This window comes from Rattus rattus, chromosome 14, assembly GCF_011064425.1.
Source record: "Rattus rattus isolate New Zealand chromosome 14, Rrattus_CSIRO_v1, whole genome shotgun sequence".
Lineage (NCBI taxonomy): Eukaryota > Metazoa > Chordata > Mammalia > Rodentia > Muridae > Rattus > Rattus rattus.
The window spans coordinates 78,647,989-78,665,462 of record NC_046167.1 but is presented as its reverse complement, the minus strand read 5'-3'; the positions used below and the strand labels follow the sequence as shown (position 1 = coordinate 78,665,462).

The 17,474-nt window shown below is 46.2% G+C and overlaps 1 protein-coding gene across 4 annotated transcripts in view; it reads right to left on the bottom strand.

Moving 5' to 3' along the window:
* Agtpbp1 (ATP/GTP binding protein 1) overlaps positions 1 to 17,474 on the bottom strand; it is a 118,099-nt gene that overhangs the window by 33,557 nt on the left and 67,068 nt on the right. For all 4 annotated transcript variants that reach the window (XM_032885005.1, XM_032885002.1, XM_032885003.1 and 1 more), the window contains 3 exons: positions 14,650 to 14,733; positions 13,315 to 13,401; positions 13,085 to 13,233 (listed from right to left, as the gene is read on the bottom strand). In XM_032885005.1, the coding sequence (XP_032740896.1) occupies positions 13,085 to 13,233; positions 13,315 to 13,401; positions 14,650 to 14,733 (320 nt within the window). The remainder of the gene's footprint in view (positions 1 to 13,084; positions 13,234 to 13,314; positions 13,402 to 14,649; positions 14,734 to 17,474) is intronic.

Sequence of the window (17,474 nt, the reverse complement as noted above, 5' to 3'; positions counted from 1 at the left end):
CTTTTAAAGTTCAACTAAAATGGAGTAACTTTAGAGTGAATGGCTACCAGTTCTTTTCCGTTAAAAAAATTGTTACAGTGTTTGATCAATTAAAGATAATTTACTCCTCATAAAAAGTAAAACAGTCAAACGTAATAAAGAAATCGTGGAGGGAGATGGCCCTGAAGGTAAAACTCGTCACCCAAGCACGGGGCTCCATTAACCCTCAGAACCCATGGAGACAGCAGTGCCTGTCTGTAATCTCTGTGCTCCTAGATGAGGAGAGGAAGCTTGTCCTGGCCATCTTGTGAACCAGGCCGAAGCCGCCGCCCACCACACAGACCCTGGCTGAAGCGAATGAGAGGGTAGGTATGCACAAGTACACACAGGCACGTGCACACACGTGCACACTCACACAGACACGTGCACACACGTGCACACTCACGATAATGAGCAATCACTGTTCTAATCCTTCTTAGAGTCTCTTGTGCAGTGGGAAAGGCCAGAGATCCACGTGGGCTTTCATTCCTTCTCTACAGAAGTGTTAGCATGGCTTGTGTCCTGGCTAGTCTTACATCAGTATGAGGCAAGCTAGAGTCATCTGAGAGGAGGGAACTGCATCTGAAAAAAATGCCTCCCTAAGACCCAACTGTAGCACTTTCCTTAATTAGTGATTGATGGGGGAGAGTCCAGGCCATTGTGGGTGGTGCTATCCCTGGGCTGGTGGTCCTGGTTCTGTAAGAAAGCAGGCTGAGCAAGCCATGGGCAGCAGGTTAGCGGGCAGCATCCCTCCACGGCCTCTGCATCAGCTCCTGCCTCCAGGTTCCTGCCCCAACTCCCTTTGATGACAGGCAGTGCTGTAGAAGTGAGTGGAATAAACCCTTTCCTCCTGAAGTTGTTTTCTGGTCATGGTAAGAACTGATAACGAAAGTTGGGTTAAATAGACAATCCACTTTCCTGGATATTCTTAGAAATATGCTTTCCATATGAGCTGTAAAACTGCACCACTTGCCCAGGCACAGTGGTGCGCTGCTTTAATCCCAGCACTGGAGAGACAGACGCATGGATATCTGCTCCAGGCTGCACAGTGTACATGGTGACATCTCGCCTCCCTCCTCCTCACAATAAAAACCATAAATCATCTTACTTTATTCCGTAACCTAATACACTAGACTTTTTAACTGGAATTGAATTAAATTCTCATGTAATTTTAGAAACACTGATGGCTTTTCCTGAGAGCTGGCTTGATTTTAAATCCCAACTTCAGTATGGAATCATTTTCCTGGCGTAGGAATATTTCATTAAATACATTTGCATTTTATAAGTTTCTTTTCCTCTCTAGCTGGCTCCTTCAATGCTGCTTGAGGCTCACCTTAAACGAGTGTTGCCTAACACACACACCAACCTATAGCAGCCATGCTGCCTCCTGGCCCTCTGGGAAAGGTTAACATACTGTGTGCTCACTGAAGACACGGGCCCTCCTACTGTGTGCTTCTTAATGACACAGGCCCCCTCAGGAAGTTACTGTTGTCTTCTGTTTTCATTACATTTCAAGAATTCAGACCCTCAGACCCTGATGGTGAGTACTGAGAGGGACAAAAGACTGCTCTGTTATAATGTCACACAGTACTGGATGCAGTACTGACTGAGTTTCTCAGATCGGTTCTATCATGTACAGCACAGGGACAGTGACTAGCCCCCACCTGGCAGACACTGCTGTGTTCGTATGTACAAGTAGTCACTGTGTCCTCTCAACCACCCGCCCTGCACGGTAAGTGCTAATTCCATGGTGTTAATTCCATCACCACAACTCTGACTACATTTAAAAGTTAGGATCATTTTACCCAGGGCCTTTCAGCACCATCAAAAGAAAAACATGGCTCCCCTCACACCACTGAGGGGTACACAGTAAGCTGGAGGTCCCTTCCTGTGGGCTGGAGGCTCCTTCCTGTGAGCCACCTTAGTTCTACAGAATGGCTGTTGTTTTACAAGAACTTGGTAAATTAGTTATTACCTACAGTTCTGTACCTAGATTCTTAAGTTGCTTCTTTTCTTAAGATTTATTATTTTTCAATTATGTTTATGTGCATTTGAGTGCAGTAACTGTAGGGCAGAGGTGTAGGCACGGCGCCCCTGGAGCCAGAGTCACAGTCATGACAGGGATGCCGACGACCGACCAATGGACAGCAGTCCTCTGCTACAGCAGGGAGCACTCTCAATCCCTGAGCAGCTCTCCAGCTCTGTAGCTTAGTCCTTCTAAGAAGGACACAGAGATCACAGCAGGTTCATAAAAGTAAACAAATCCATTTGAGTATTTCCATCAATTACTAGAATAAATAACAAGAGTGTAATAAAAGTGTAATTTAGTTTTACAGGATTAAAAATGTCCTCCCCCTCCCACCTTTTTTGTTTGCTCTGGTTTCTTAAGGCAGTGTATGGTGTAACGCAGGCTAGCCTCGAACTCTGGATCCCTCCACTTTCCATCCCCACCTGCTGAGAGAGACGGGAGGAACACACCTCCACACTCTGCTCTCTAAGCTTCAATAGTGGAAATAGCCATTTAATTCCCTGCTTGGGGAGGGCTGAGAGATGGATGGCTCAGCAGTCAGGAACACTGCTCGTCTAGAGGGCCCAGGTGACTCCCTGCACCCACACAGCAGCTCACAACCATCTGTACTCCAGTTCCAAAAGATCCAACATCCTTCTTCTGACCTCAGTACCTGACATGCACGTGCTGAGCATATATTCAGGGAAAACACCCAAACACATACAATAAAAAAATGTTAATTTTACTTTTGGAGTTTGGTTAGATAGCTCAGGAAGAGCACTTGTTACACGGCATAAGGATCTGAGTTCAAATCCCCAGCACACAGGTAAGAAGCTGGCTGTGCCTATAGCCCAGCACTGAGTGGGCACAGAGAGGATCCCTGGGTACAGAGAGGATCCGTGGGTGCCAGTCTTGCTCCAGACTCAATGAGAATCCTGTCAAGGGAATAAGCAGAGTGCTATCAGGATAACATCACACTCCTTCAGCCTCTGTGTGTGCACACACAAACCACACACACTCACACAAACCATACACACACTCACACAAACCACCCACACTGACACAAACCACACACACTCACACAAACCACACACACTCACACAAACCACACACACTCACACAAACCACACACACTCAAACCACAAACCACCACAAACCACACACACTCAAACAACACACACAAACCACAAACACACAAACAACACACTCACACAAACCACACACACTCTTTCCACACACACTCTCACACACAGACACAGACACACACACACACACACACAGACACACACACACGTCTAAACATTGGATGTGTGTGTTTTGCTTTATTTTTTGTCTAAATATTTTCAACACTTGTTTTCATTGATTCTCTTCCTTCCCTTTGGTTTATTTCCTTCTCTAGTTTCTAACATTGGATATTTTCAGCTCTTTCTTATTTCAAAGAATAGAACCACTTCAGTTTACAAACTAATGCTGGTTAAGATATACTCCCCAAGTCTGAGTCAGCCAGCCTTCTGCTGAAGTGCATTATATACAAAGGTATTTATTAAGCACTAGTGATGCGCCTCACTCTACAGGAGAATTTAAATGTTTACGTATTTAATTTTAATTTTAACAGCCTCAAGTGGCTGGTAGCTACCATGATGGACAGACAGTTCTTTTTTTTTTTTTCTGGAGCTGAGGACCGAACCCAGGGCCTTAAGCACTCTACCACTGAGCTAAATCCTCAACCCCCTGGACAGACAGTTCTAAATAATGTCTAACATCAGTTTTAAATTTCTTTTTAAAAAATATTTAAAAATTAATTTTAATTTGCAAAACCTGATTTTTAACCACATCTGTTAATTTCTGCCAATAGTTTAGATTACAATAAAATATGCAGAATTTTTTTCCTTCGTAAGTTTCCCGATGACAAGGGGTAAGCTTCTCAGACTGTAAACCCTGCAGAGCAGCCACCCTTAGCTAAGACTCTGTGGGTGGAGCCCCTGGAGAGCAAGGCATGTGCTCCCCGACACTTCCAGGGCCAACTCAAATGTTCCCTTCGTGTCTCTGCCCAACGCGATGGCCTACATGGCTCGTCTGCCTCACACTTGAAGCCCGCTTCCGTTTACAGCTTTGTCTTTATTTCACCATTCTGACGAATGAAGACAGTCAGCTTTATTTCCTGAATGTGTAAGCCTCATTTCCTGGCTATTGATGCTGCACTCTGGTAGGATGGCCCACTCTCCAGCGTGCTTGCCCAGTTTTCACCCTTGCACCTTGCTGCACCCCTGCCTGGGCTCCGTCACCTCTCACACCCGAGTCTTTCTGTCTGAAGCTTCTTTCTCAGGGTGCTGGAGCATACCCTCAAACATTGCTCAAAAGTGGGACCCGCAAAGGTCCAAAGCCAAGTTTGGCTACACCGTTCCCAGTCTTTGCACCCTGGCTTATGTTGTAACTCTTTGCTAGGCCAGACTCTTTTCATAATAGCTGTCTTTTAATAAAGTAAATTACTGGAGCTTTTGCTGATTCTATAGGTCTCCATGACAACTTTACTGCATAAAGGCATGCAGTATTTTAAGGACAGACAGAAACCTGTGAATGGCTCCTGTCTCTCAGCTATTCTGGTTTTTAACTATTAAGTCTCTCTGACATTGATGAACCCTCTTCTGTTTTAATACCCAGCTTACCTTTGCCACATTAGCCAATGGCAGGTGTTCTGTCCCGGGAGGGACACACAGCACTGTGCTGACTTCCTAGGACGCAGCCTCTTCCAGGCACCGATGCCCTGTGCATGCCCCACCCAGCCCCGCCAGTCCACCTCCTTCCCACTACTTAACAAATCCTTCTCTCTTTTACCTTGCGGTTTTCCTGGTCCCACTGATTTTCTTCTTGCTGTGTGGCCCCATCCTCTTATGGTCTAGAGAGCTGATACTTGCCAAGGCTTTATTGGAGTACTAAGCATCAGACCATGACTGTCTGACTTCTTGGCATCCTCTGCTCTAATGCTGCTAGGACACCTTGTGGATCCTGACATCTCTACGTGAACCGAATTTCTCAGAGCTTAGATGCACATTTCCTGAATTATTACTTTTACTGGCCATGGCAAATGACAGATATCTTGCTGTCTCCAAGCCTCTAGAGTTCCAGATGACAGGTCTAATACATGCAGAGTGACCCGGTGGTTACAAGCACACACTCCACAACCAGGGCTTAAATTCCGGCTTGGCCACGCACAGACACATGGCCTCTGACAGTGCTACACGCCGTCCACATGGCTAGCTTTTCAGTAAGGGAACACTGGGCGTGCACTGTGCCGGAAACACCAAGACCTGTACAAGGGAGCACCAGTGACAGTCACCTGCCCACAGCACTGTCATTTCCCTCCAAAGGAAAGGAGCCTCTCGGTACCTAAAAGCTCAGCGGTGTCACTGCGGTGTCACTGCATGCTTAAGTCACATCTGTATCCCTGACCTGCACTGAGCCATTTAAACCTCAAGTTTCCCCTCCTACAGACACAGAAAGACTTACCATAACAGCTGAGTACTGGAAGGCTCAGGCTGAGGGCAAGGGGCACTTTATGCCTATCTAAAATGCTCTGCTGTTTTAAACACTGCATTCTAATATTACTGTTTAAGCATGGTATCAATTCTGAAAAGAAGATGGCAATACTAAGAGTTCTGACTGAATATATTTGGGAAAATAGGCTGCAACACCAAGAATCAATCTAAGGAAGTAACAAACCCATAAGTCATAATCTATCCACCATGATGCAGAAAGGCTGGCTCTGAGTAACTGATACTGAGCAAAACTAACACGGAGACAACCAATGGCGCTGGCCCTCAATGAAACCTCACGGGCAGTAACTACAAACGTGAAGGAGGGGGTCTCTGTCACAGGCAGGATCGGCGGTAACTACAAACGTGAAGGAGGGAAGGGGGTCTCTGTCACAGGAGGGAAGGGGGTCTCTGTCACAGGCAGGATTGGTGGTAACTACAAACGTGAAGGAGGGAAGGGGGTCTCTGTCACAGGCAGGATTGGTGGTAACTACAAACGTGAAGGAGGGGGTCTCTGTCACAGGCAGGATTGGTGGTAACTACAAACGTGAAGGAGGGAAGGGGGTCTCTGTCACAGGCAGGAGGCAGGAGGGGTCTCTGTCACAGGCAGGATTGGTGGTAACTACAAACGTGAAGGAGGGAAGGGGGTCTCTGTCACAGGCAGGATCGGTGGTAACTACAAACGTGAAGGAGGGGGTCTCTGTCACAGGCAGGATTGGTGGTAACTACAAACGAGAGGAGGAGGGGGTCTCTGTCACAGGCTGGATCGGTGGTAACTACAAACGTGAAGGAGGGAAGGGGGTCTCTGTCACAGGCAGGATTGGTGGTAACTACAAACGTGAAGGAGGGAAGGGGGGCTCTGTCACAGGCAGGATTGGTGGTAACTACAAACGTGAAGGAGGGGGTCTCTGTCACAGGCAGGATCAGTGGTAACTACAAGCGTGAAGGAAAGGGGTCTCGTGAAGGAGGGGAAGGGGTCTCTGTCACAGGCAGGATCGGCGGTAACCACAAACGTGAAGGAGGGAAGGGGTCTCTGTCACAGGCAGGATCGGCGGTAACTACAAACGTGAAGGAGGGAAGGGGGTCTCTGTCACAGGCAGGATCGGCGGTAACTACAAACGTGAAGGAGGGAAGGGGGTCTCTGTCACAGGCAGGATCGGGCGCTTCTACAAACGTGAAGGAGGAAGGGGTCTCTGTCACAGGCAGGATCGGGTGTAACTACAAAGCGTGAAGGAGGAAGGGGTCTCTGTCACAGGCAGGATCGGCGGTAACTACAAACGTGAAGGAGGGAAGGGGGTCTCTGTCACAGGCAGGATCGGTGGTAACTACAAACGTGAAGGAGGGGGTCTCTGTCACAGGCAGGATTGGTGGTAACTACAAACGTGAAGGAGGGGGTCTCTGTCACAGGCAGGATCGGCAGTAACTACAAACGTGAAGGAGGGAAGGGGGTCTCTGGCTCCACCACCGCCTAACTCTAGGCACAACACTAAAGGGGACATCAGTGGACGAGGACAAACAGTTTAAACTAGAGAGGGGAACCGGTCTTTCCACATAACCGTACCAACAGATGAGGAGTACACCCAACAAACACCACCAAACCAGACACTACCCAGACTCTCGGCGCTGCGGCACGGGCACGGGAGCCGAAAGGAGACAATGAAGTCACAGTAGAAGTCAGGCCAAACTACACCAAAGGAACAAAAAACATGTGTTTACGTGTGCACATGTGCGTGCAAGCACGCATGTGGTCTTAAGGCCTGAAGACAGCCTCAGGAGCTGGTTCTCCCAGACAGGCCTTGGTGAGGTTTGCCCAGCCCGTACCTTCCCTCACTGACCCGTCTCTTTCCTGTGAGAGCTGCACTTCACAGTGGAAACACCGTGATGTCTAACAGTTAAGACAGAGCGAGGCCAGCACGCGGCATAAAGAACAGACTCCAGGAAACAAGGAGAATAAGCAGTGTTGGCAGAATGCCGTCAGTTGAATATATGAAAGAACCGAAAGGCTGAAAACGTGGCTTGGAGTTAAACCATTCCATGGATCTAAAAGAAGAAAGTCTACCTTAAGTGGGGTCCGAGGCTAGAAGGTACTTCATGTGCCAATGATAGTTTCCTGATCCCAACTGTCATGCTACAGTGACAGCCAGGAAAGCCATGGTTTGTAGAAAATAGATACCAGGAGATCCACAGTGCCAGGACACCACTGCAGATGTCAGCATCTTGACAAAGTATGTGACATTTCCTTACACTTCAACTGATTTCAACATAAAACTTCTACACAGAGTTGGTAGTTGTGGAATATTGCTCAGCACGTGACAATTTTTGCCTAACAAGCTGGAGGACCTGAGCTTTGATGCCCAGAACCCTCAGAAAAGCCAGATGCAGAAGCCTGTTTGTAATCCCAGCACATTCCTACCAGCATGGGAGTCAGGAGGATGGCTGGGAGCTCTTAAGGGAAGTAGCCTGCTGTGCGCAGTGGTAACAAGAGATCCTGACTCCAGATGAAAGGCAAGGGAAGATGCTGTCCTCTGACCACAGCTCACTTCACAGCATGCACACACACACGCACACACACACACACAAAGTTACAAGTGTGCTGTGCATGCTCACTTCATGTTACAAGCAGGATGTCACAGTTGGTTCACATAAGGAGGAGTTAAAACCCCCTGGAACCCCAGAGACATACAAGAAGAGAATGAAACAGAAGCTTGAAACTCAAATTATGAGTAAATGCGAAACTGCCACCTGGTGGCAATCTACGAAAGTCCATTTCAAGGCACAGGGATAAAGAGGGTGTGGAGATAGTAACACAAATGTTCAAATCTAGCAATATACAGACAGCACCGCTATCTCAGAAATACATTCAAACTGCTTTAGGGTCATCTGTGAGAACTACTTAATAGAATCCACTAAAAAAGTCTCAAGGCAGGGAAGGGGTGGCAACGAAGAAGTGAAAACAATGCTTGTCCTGCCCGTCTCGGTGAGTCCTGCGAAGGAAGACCTCTACCTACCAAGGCCATTCCCATGTGCCGTCACTCAGTGTCCCCTGGGCCAACCATGTACAGAGCTAATTACAACTTACAAATACACGGACAAAACTGAAGGCAAATACAGTAGAGACTAACTGCAGCTCGGTAAGACACACTGGGAACAGAGAGCTACAGCTGTCTATATGCCAAGTTATACCCAACTGGAACTGACAGGTTTTAACATCACAAGAAAACCAAACTGAAACTCAATCAGACACAACCATTTGTTGGTTGGTTCTTAATGGAGAGGGATCTCCATTAAGTCAGTGGGTATTAACTGTTACCTACAGACAATACAGCTTATTTCTAATTACCTATTAAAACAAAACAGATATATTTCAAAGTTACTCCAAATCCAAAATTGTTGCAAATAATAAAGTCTACATGTCTGTAAGCAAAATTAATTAAACTTTGAAAGTAACAAAGGTTTTAACCAAAATAATTAAGCCAGGAAAAAAATGTAGCAAACCTGTTTTGTAGTTTCATAGTCAAATAAAGATAGCGAGATTAAAAACAGAAATATTAAAATCTTGGAGGAATATAGAATTAAGTTGTAATAAAAAAGAAATTTAAAATGCTTTGATCATCTACAAAAAAAAGCAAATTAAAGAAGTAAAGAAAAGTACTAATTTGCAGGGAGGTAAAGGTCAAAATTAAAGAAAACTTCTAAAGAAAATGAATAAACCAGAAGCTGTGGGGTTTTTTTAATATAAAAATCAAATATTTTAAATAAATAAAAAGAAGAAAAGACCACTGGAAGTAGTAGAAGTAGAAGGAGGGGAGGGGCTGGGAGGGTTGGGGAGAGGCTGGGGAGGGGCTGAGGGAGGGTTGAGGAGGGGAGGAGCTGGGGGAGGGTTGAGGAGGGGAGGAGCTGGGGCTGGGGGAGGGCTGGGGGAAAGGGAGGAGGGAGGAGGGAGGAGGGAGCCCAAGCATGGAAACAAGAAAAGTACTACAGTTTCAGTTTCTGCTACCAATGAAAATCTAAATGTCACTCACAAATGAGAAAGTGAAAGTGAACGATCAATACTATCCAAAACTGAACAGCACTCAGAAGATACACTGAACAGCATATCTTATTTTTATATTAATGGAAACACTACTGATATTTACCTTACGCAAGATCATGTTTTCTTTAAAAAAAAAAAAAAACTCCTAAATTCTTTTACAATCAAATAGAAATGAGGTGACAGTGCTCGCCCTCCCTCCTTGACCCCATCACTTCAGAGGTGGAGGTGGGAAGAGCAGGAGCTGAGGTCACCGCGAGGCGGGCTAGGGCTATGTTGAGACTCACCCCACAAAAGTAATAAACTTGTCAGAGAAACAAACCTAAGACTTTAAATTGTTTTTTGAAAATATGGTAGAACATTATAAACTATAATACTAAAATTAATATTCTCCAAACAAATGCTAATGTATAGTTAAGCCTCGGTTTATGAGAAATAGGTATTTTACATCAAATAGAGACATATAAAATGATTAAAATGTCAGGATACCTAAAGTGCAGAGAAACTGTGGCCATTGATGTGTGACGACGAAGGTTTGGATAAAGCACATTAAAAGTATTTCAGAGGAACAGTTAAAGCCCAGAGAAAATACCAGCAACGCAATTTCTAATTAAAACACAGCACGGTTCTTGGCCTTATTTTTAAGTGAGGTGCAATTTTGTGTCAGAAAGTCAGCACTGTAGGAAGGCTGGTACCGGGCTGTGTTAAGTGTGTTAAGTGTCCATTCCTGGCAGGCAGCCTCAGTCTGACTTCCTTCTGGACACCACTGTGAGTCCTGAACTGTGAAACACACACAGGAGCCTCCAGAGGAGAACTCCAAGTGGAGTTTTAGAAACACAGCCACCGTCAGAGGGCCGGCGGCCACGTCAGTTTCCTTACAGAATTTGCAGAAACTATTTTGTCTCCATTGGGGGAGGGCTTTTTAAAGCAGATGAGCACTGCTCAAGAGGAACAATTCTAATTTAAAGTTTTAACTGCTCAGCAAAGTGTAGTGTCAAGGGCACTATTTTACAAGACTAAAGGTTAGTGAAATTCTACCTTACAGCACCATTTAGAGATTACACTGCTGCACACAGATAAACGTGTCTTTGTCTTTTATTCTTAAAGGACACCCACGATACAAATGAAACCAGTTTTCTTTACTGCTCTTTTCTACTCTAGAAACACTAGAGGTTAAGTAAGGAACACAATAGGTATTTTTATTTATCCTGATAATACTTCAAACATGTCTCAATTAAGATAAAATTTCAAAGACATAATAAGGCTGCTCTCTCCTCAGAGAGGTCACAATCAGTTGATGGCCATACATACTGCTGTGACCCTACCCACCCCCAACTGGTCTCAGAAGCTAAGCAGGACCCAACCTGCTTACTTGGATAGATAAAGTCACATCCAACAATTGTTTACGCACTAAAATCACCAAGAATGAAGTGTTTCAAACAGACTACATCAAGAATACTTTGTGGGCTGGAGAGATGGCTCAGTGGTTAACAGTACTTCTTACTACCCTTCCAGAGGACCCGGGTTTGATTCCCAGAACACAGATGGCAGTTCACAGCCTCCTGTAAGTCTAGTGCATTTGGCCTCCGTGGGCCCCACATACAGACAAATGCATATACAGACAAGCAGACATGTGCATAAAGTCAAATGTTCCTTTAAAAAGAACTTTTTTTTATCACCAGTCATACCAAACAATGTAACTACTGACATTTTAGTCAAAATATAAATATTTGATGACATTGCGAGTCTGAGGTCTACATCATTCATATGTGTGTGTGTGTGTGTGTGTGTGTGTGTCTTTAAAAGATTACTTGAAAATTAGAGAAAAGATATCAAATCTCTAAAAAAAGAAAGTATTTCTAGCCATGCCAGACTCCACTGCATGATCCGCCTATTACTCCACTAGATAAATGGCAAAGCTTTTATCTCACACACATGAGTAATTCTAGAGTGTTCCATTTCCCACCACACAAATAACAACTGTCAGCACCTCTTCAACCCTCCAGAGCTCTGCTTCTCAGACACGCACGCACGCACGCACACGCACTCCGCACAGCTTAGGGAAATAACTTGAAGCCTGCCATGCAGCACCTCTTGCCTACTGTTACAAGCTTTTCAAACTTTGCTCAAATGGTTGAGACCAGTATCATTTTGTAATGTATTTCTCCTCCATCTATAACAAAGGGGTGTTGGTATGTATGTTTTACCATATAATAAAAACTTGGCTATTACTAGATTTGAAATTTGACATTTTGATTTTTAAATGCAAATGTCAAGTTTATGTAATTATCAACCCTAGACACAGCCCATGGCTACAGACCAGATGCCCAGCAGATGACCCTTAGATGTGTACTTGAGGTACTGAACAGAGCAGCCTTAAATGGCACCCCACACTTCAGATTTCTCCTTCCAGAACGCTAGAGTTTTATCTAAAAAAGGAAAAAGAGAATTCTCTCAGAGAGTATCACCAGGGGAAGCCAATACACAACATGCTGATTCCTCAACACTGTCCATAAACTACAGTAAGGATTTACTCTGTGAGAAACAGACACTGACCAAGAGCAAGCGCAGATCCGCCACAGGGCAGGCACTCGGGAGATAAAGGTAATCAAGGCCCTGAGCCTGGTGTGGGTGAGAAGCAACCAGACTGAGGCTCTCCACAGACCCGGCAGAAACAGACAGACAGACAGACAGACAGACAGACAGACCAGTAACTCACTGACAGGTGACAGAGCACCTCAGCAGGCCTCAAAAGACACTCACTAAGCACAAATGGTTTCACTACAAAATTCCATCCCGCAGTGCAGAATTCACACCCGTCTGCACAGGACTCAGAAATGAAGGAAGACCTGCCATGCTGCACCTTATCAATGTTAGCACGAATGTTAGCACGATACCAATGGTGGGGACAGTGTGGGGAGCTGGGCACAGGGAGGTGGACACATAGCTTCCTATGCACCAAGGTAAAAATACTTTTCGTGGGGCTGGAGAGCTAGCTCAGTAGTTAAGAACACGGGCTGCTCTTCCCCAGTTCAATTCCTAGCATCCACATGGTGGCTCGTGACCTTCTGTAAAAGGATCTGATGCCCTCTTCTGGTGTGCAGGTGTAATTGCAGACAGAGCGCTCACTCATACATAAAACATGCTCTTCCTGTTTTCTCTTGTGTGGAGCTGAGGACAGAAGCCACAGTGTGATGGGCTGAGCTGTCAGGAGGCTTCAGCCCCAGCCTAAACTGCCAACACACAGCCCACCCCACATCTGCTTCCTTAGGTAGGCCTGGAATGACAGGAAGTGACAGGAAATGACAGCATGCAGCACCATGCAGTTCCTTCTGTCATCCCAGCAGAGCGTAAGCTTTTCACACACTGTGTAGGAAACGGCTGAGGTGTGAAACACAGAGACACTGAGTATCTAAGGCGATGCCCCACACTAGACTCTGGTCCTCCAGGAAGCGTGCCTGGGTGCCCCCTCACCCGGAAGGGGAAGTGTCTCACCGTAGTTAAACTGGCTGTTGGACTTCTCACAGTTGATGATGTTGAACCTGTATGCCACACCCGGCCGCATCCCACTGACTTCAAAGTAGAACCACTGATGGTAATGGTTACTGTTTATGTCAGAGTTCAGAATGAGGTCATACTCGCTTCTGAAACACAAGACAGAGACAGCTGACAGCAAGTCCAGAGAGTCTGTGTGCACACAAAATGAGAACACTTAAATGGCTTACTTTCTAATTTGAATTACTTTGCGCAGATTCCCAGATTCAAATTTTGAGTTAAACTTCAAAATATCTCCTTCTTCTGGAGTGGTATTGCTAAATAAATATTTTAAAATAAACATATTAAAAATATTACACTTAAACAGATAAGCAAAGACTACAACTAGGACAGATCAAACCCATACAATGTTTCTCTCCTTTCTTTCACAACAAAGAAAAAATGACTTACATTTATACTCAAATTGAAATTACAAAAGACTTGTTCCTACACGTACAACCTCAGTAAGGACTTCGCCCTCTAAAATGCTGGTCCTCACCTTCGCAGGAAGCAGTGTGTTTTCCAAACTGCGGTAAGCAGCTGTGATGCTGACAAGCCAGGCTGCTCTTGCTGCCATGGAAGGTAGGAGCTCTCCCTACCACTGTGCTGAGCACCCACATGCCAGGCCCCATCCTTGTCTGCCCAGCCCTCCCGTAAGGAAGACCCCTGCTCTTCTGAGGATTCTGCCCCTGGTCACATCGGTCAGGAACAAGTTGGATCTGCCCACACTGGAAGTTCTGGGATTTATTTTTCCACCTCTAACACGGAAGCATGAACAATGGAGTAAGTACATGTTAAATAAGATATCTTCTTCCCTTGTGTTAGCATACTTTGCAGTCAGTGACGGTGACACAGGCCTCCAGAACCAGGAGGACCAATGTTAATTAAGTTGAAGCTCATCCTGAGCTACACAGTGAGTTCCATGTCAGCCTAAGGCACAGTGGGAGAGCCTGCCACAAACAACAACAAAGACTATTTTAACTCACTCTGACAGAGCTTTTACTCGGATATCTACAACAGTTTAAAAGTTTGTTCCTCCCATCATGACAGGGAAAGTACTAATGTAGTGAGGGGAGAGAGGCCCATGGAAAGCTGACAGAACTTCTTACTGAATAGTTTTAAGTTGTGTTCCTCACACATGCTACCAGTGCTAGGCAAAGTAGCCAGGGGCCTGGCAGGTGAAAGGCGGGGGAACTGCAGTGGCTCAGAAGGCACTGGGACGGCGAAGGGCAGCCAAGGCCAGCCAAGGCCAGCTGAGGCCAGCCTTCCTTGTGAAACCCACACTGTTCAGGAGGTAGGTCCACTCTTCCGAAACCACAGTACCAGCTTACAACCTTTAAATCACCCACAACCAAACGCCTAGATATCTTTAAATAAACACGATTTATGACGATCACACCCTGCCTGTAAAGTATCCGAACACAACAGTAAGGATGGGAAGATATCATAGAGAACTACTTTATCCTTTAGAAATAACACTAGTAAACACAGACGTATGAATAAAAAGGTTTAGAAATCAGACTCACTTAGGGTTATCTAAGTCATACACCACCCGGTCAATGATATCATTCTGGTGTATCAGCCTCTCGATATCTTGGGCAATTTTTGTCCTGAAATCATAAAAGACAAACTTAACGAAATTCACTACTACCTGCCTCTGATACCAAGGCACAATTTTCTCCCGAGTTTAGGTCTGGCATGGAAAGGGATAAAATAATAAGAGTGTAAAATAAAAATACTCATTCCCTTACTTGTATACAAAAAATTAGCACAACATAACCCAAATCAAAATCAGCATATCGAGACTCGAGCTTTAGACTGAGCACAGGAAGGACAGCCACAGCGAAACCTTGTGAAGAGCAGAGGGAAGCCAGCTTAGAGTGTCTATTAGGCCTTTCTCTTCAGAGAGCAGTCAGACCATCAGGCAAGCCATCCTGTGTGCATACTCGCCACACTGTTGGAGGTCGGATAAAACCAGAGCGTTACAACAAGATTTCAAATCCTACCTACTTAGAAATTTACCCCAAGAATCCAACTGGCAGTTGGCCTGAATGTTCTGCAGAATCTCCTTCCTGTGTTGGGAAGAGGGGAGGTTGGAGAGCTGGGAAATACCAGGTACAGCTGGGGCAGAACTCAGACGTCAGGGCAGATGCCAATCACAGCCAACTGGCCACCAAGTCCTGATGGCATTAATGGAATGCTACCTCTCAAATCTCTCTCTCTCTCTCTCTCTCTCTCTCTCTCTCTCTCTCTCTCTCTCTCTCTCAGACAGCCTTGTCCTCTCTCTCTCTCTCTCTGTGTGTGTGTGTGTGTGTGTGTGTGTGTGTGTGTGTGTGTGTGTGTGTGTGTGTGTGACAGGTGCTTGTAAACCCCCAGATACAGGTGCTGGGAACTGAGGTTGGAGCCTTTGCAAGAGCATATGCTCTAACCACTGACCCATCTCTCCAGTGCCTATAATGAGCTCCACAGCATGTGCTGATGTGACTTCAAACAGTAGAGAGTAGAACTACGGTTACAAATCTATGAAGAGCAGCATGAAGAAGCTTGCCAAAATGGTTGCAATAAAATGTCAGAAATATACTGAACCCCAAACTTCAAGACTCTTAGCTGAGAAAATCTGAAACTACGTGAAGTTGCTCTTCTACACCTGAAGAATGTTAACAACGTCATAGTCTCTGTGCAGCCACGCAGAGGCTGGAGGACCGCTGGGAGGTAAGGCCTACAGGAAGGAAGCCAGGTCACTGGGGACATCTAAAGAGGATCCTCGGAGCTGCACTCCTTCCCTCTGCCCCCTTTCAGCTCCTGTCCCCTGGCACCAGGAGGCCAACGGCTTTGCTCTACCCAAACTCCCTACCGCTCTGTTCTGCCTTCTCATGGGCCCCACAGCACAGCCAATTAGCTGCAGACTCAGACCTCTGAAAACACACAAGGATGAGCCTTTTCTCCATATCTGTTGTTGACCACAGACATCTGTCGATGACAGAAAGCTGTAACAACAATACAACCTTAAATTCTATGTATGCAAAGAACTCATCCTAAATGAAGAAAGACCTTGGCATTATTAACAAAGTATTAGAAGGTCTGACAGTTAAACATAAAAGATACACTAACACATCATGAGAAAAGTGGAAGGTAAAATTTTCTTTATATACCCCCTAAACACAATATACTTTTCACTTTATTCTATACAAAAATAACCCAGCGCATGCAAAACAGTCTGTAAAGGAAGGGGGCAGTGTGTTGGCTGGTCACTCTTTCTCTTGTGGGAGTGAAACAGCTTAAGGAAAGAAGGATGGGCTGAGTGTGGCTTAGTGAGGTTCAGGGCTATGGCACCCTGACAGGAAGAGCATGGCGGCAGGAAGGGGAGGTGGTGGGCACTGCACCTGCGGTTGGGACAGGCAGCATCAGCTCTGCCCTTTCACTCAGCCCAGGACATCATCCCTCACAGGCAAGCCCAGAGGCTAACCAAATCTACCTAATCCCTCCTGAGCAGTTATCTCCTAGGTGATTCTACTGGGGGGAGGAGGTGGTGTGGCTGGAGAGGTGTGCATGCAAATGCCCCTGCCCATGGATCTGAATCTGGGAAGAGTCCCAAAGCTGACAGCCGGGAACCTTCCTCCATGCCCTCCCACCTTACTCACTGAGGCAGGGGTCTCTCAGGGAACCAAAGTTCAGTAATAGGCCTAGTCCAGCTAGCCAGCTTGCTCTAGGTTCTCTGGTCTCTTCCTCCCGAGTATTGAGTACAAGCCAGCCACCACCCAACCCAGCTTTTCTGTTTGTGCCAGGGATCTCAACTCCAGTTCTCAAATTTCCAAAGCAAGTGCTTTGGCCATTAAACTATCTCCTCACCTGCCAAGAGATCCCAGACCCTGTCAGGTGGACAGTATCTGCCATCACACAGTTTCAACAATTAAGGTCTGGTTTGGTTTAACCAGGACCATCTGAGTAGGAGTCTGGGGAGAATGGCGGGGGCGGGGCGGGGGCGGGGCGGGAGTGGGGGTGGGGGCGGGGGTGGGGGTGTCATCAGAGAGCACCCGGCTGAAGGCAATGGTGTCCCTGCTCTCTAAAGCTGGCAGCAGCAAGGGCCTCAGCTGGGCCTGGCCTCCTGCCTTCTGCCCCCTCTGCCACACGGTTGCCCCAGGAACAGCCTGGGAGGCCCGTAAAGCCTCACAGGAAAAAGGGAAGAAGTCTGCATGAGGAGTGCTCATGCCTGTCTGTTCCTTTGCTGATAAAATGAGCTGAATCCGTACTGGCTGGTTTTCCCCGTCAACTTGGCGCAAGCTAGAGTCACAGAAAGGAAGAGCCCTCCGTCGAGGAAATGCCTCCATGAGATCCTGATGTCTAGGCATTT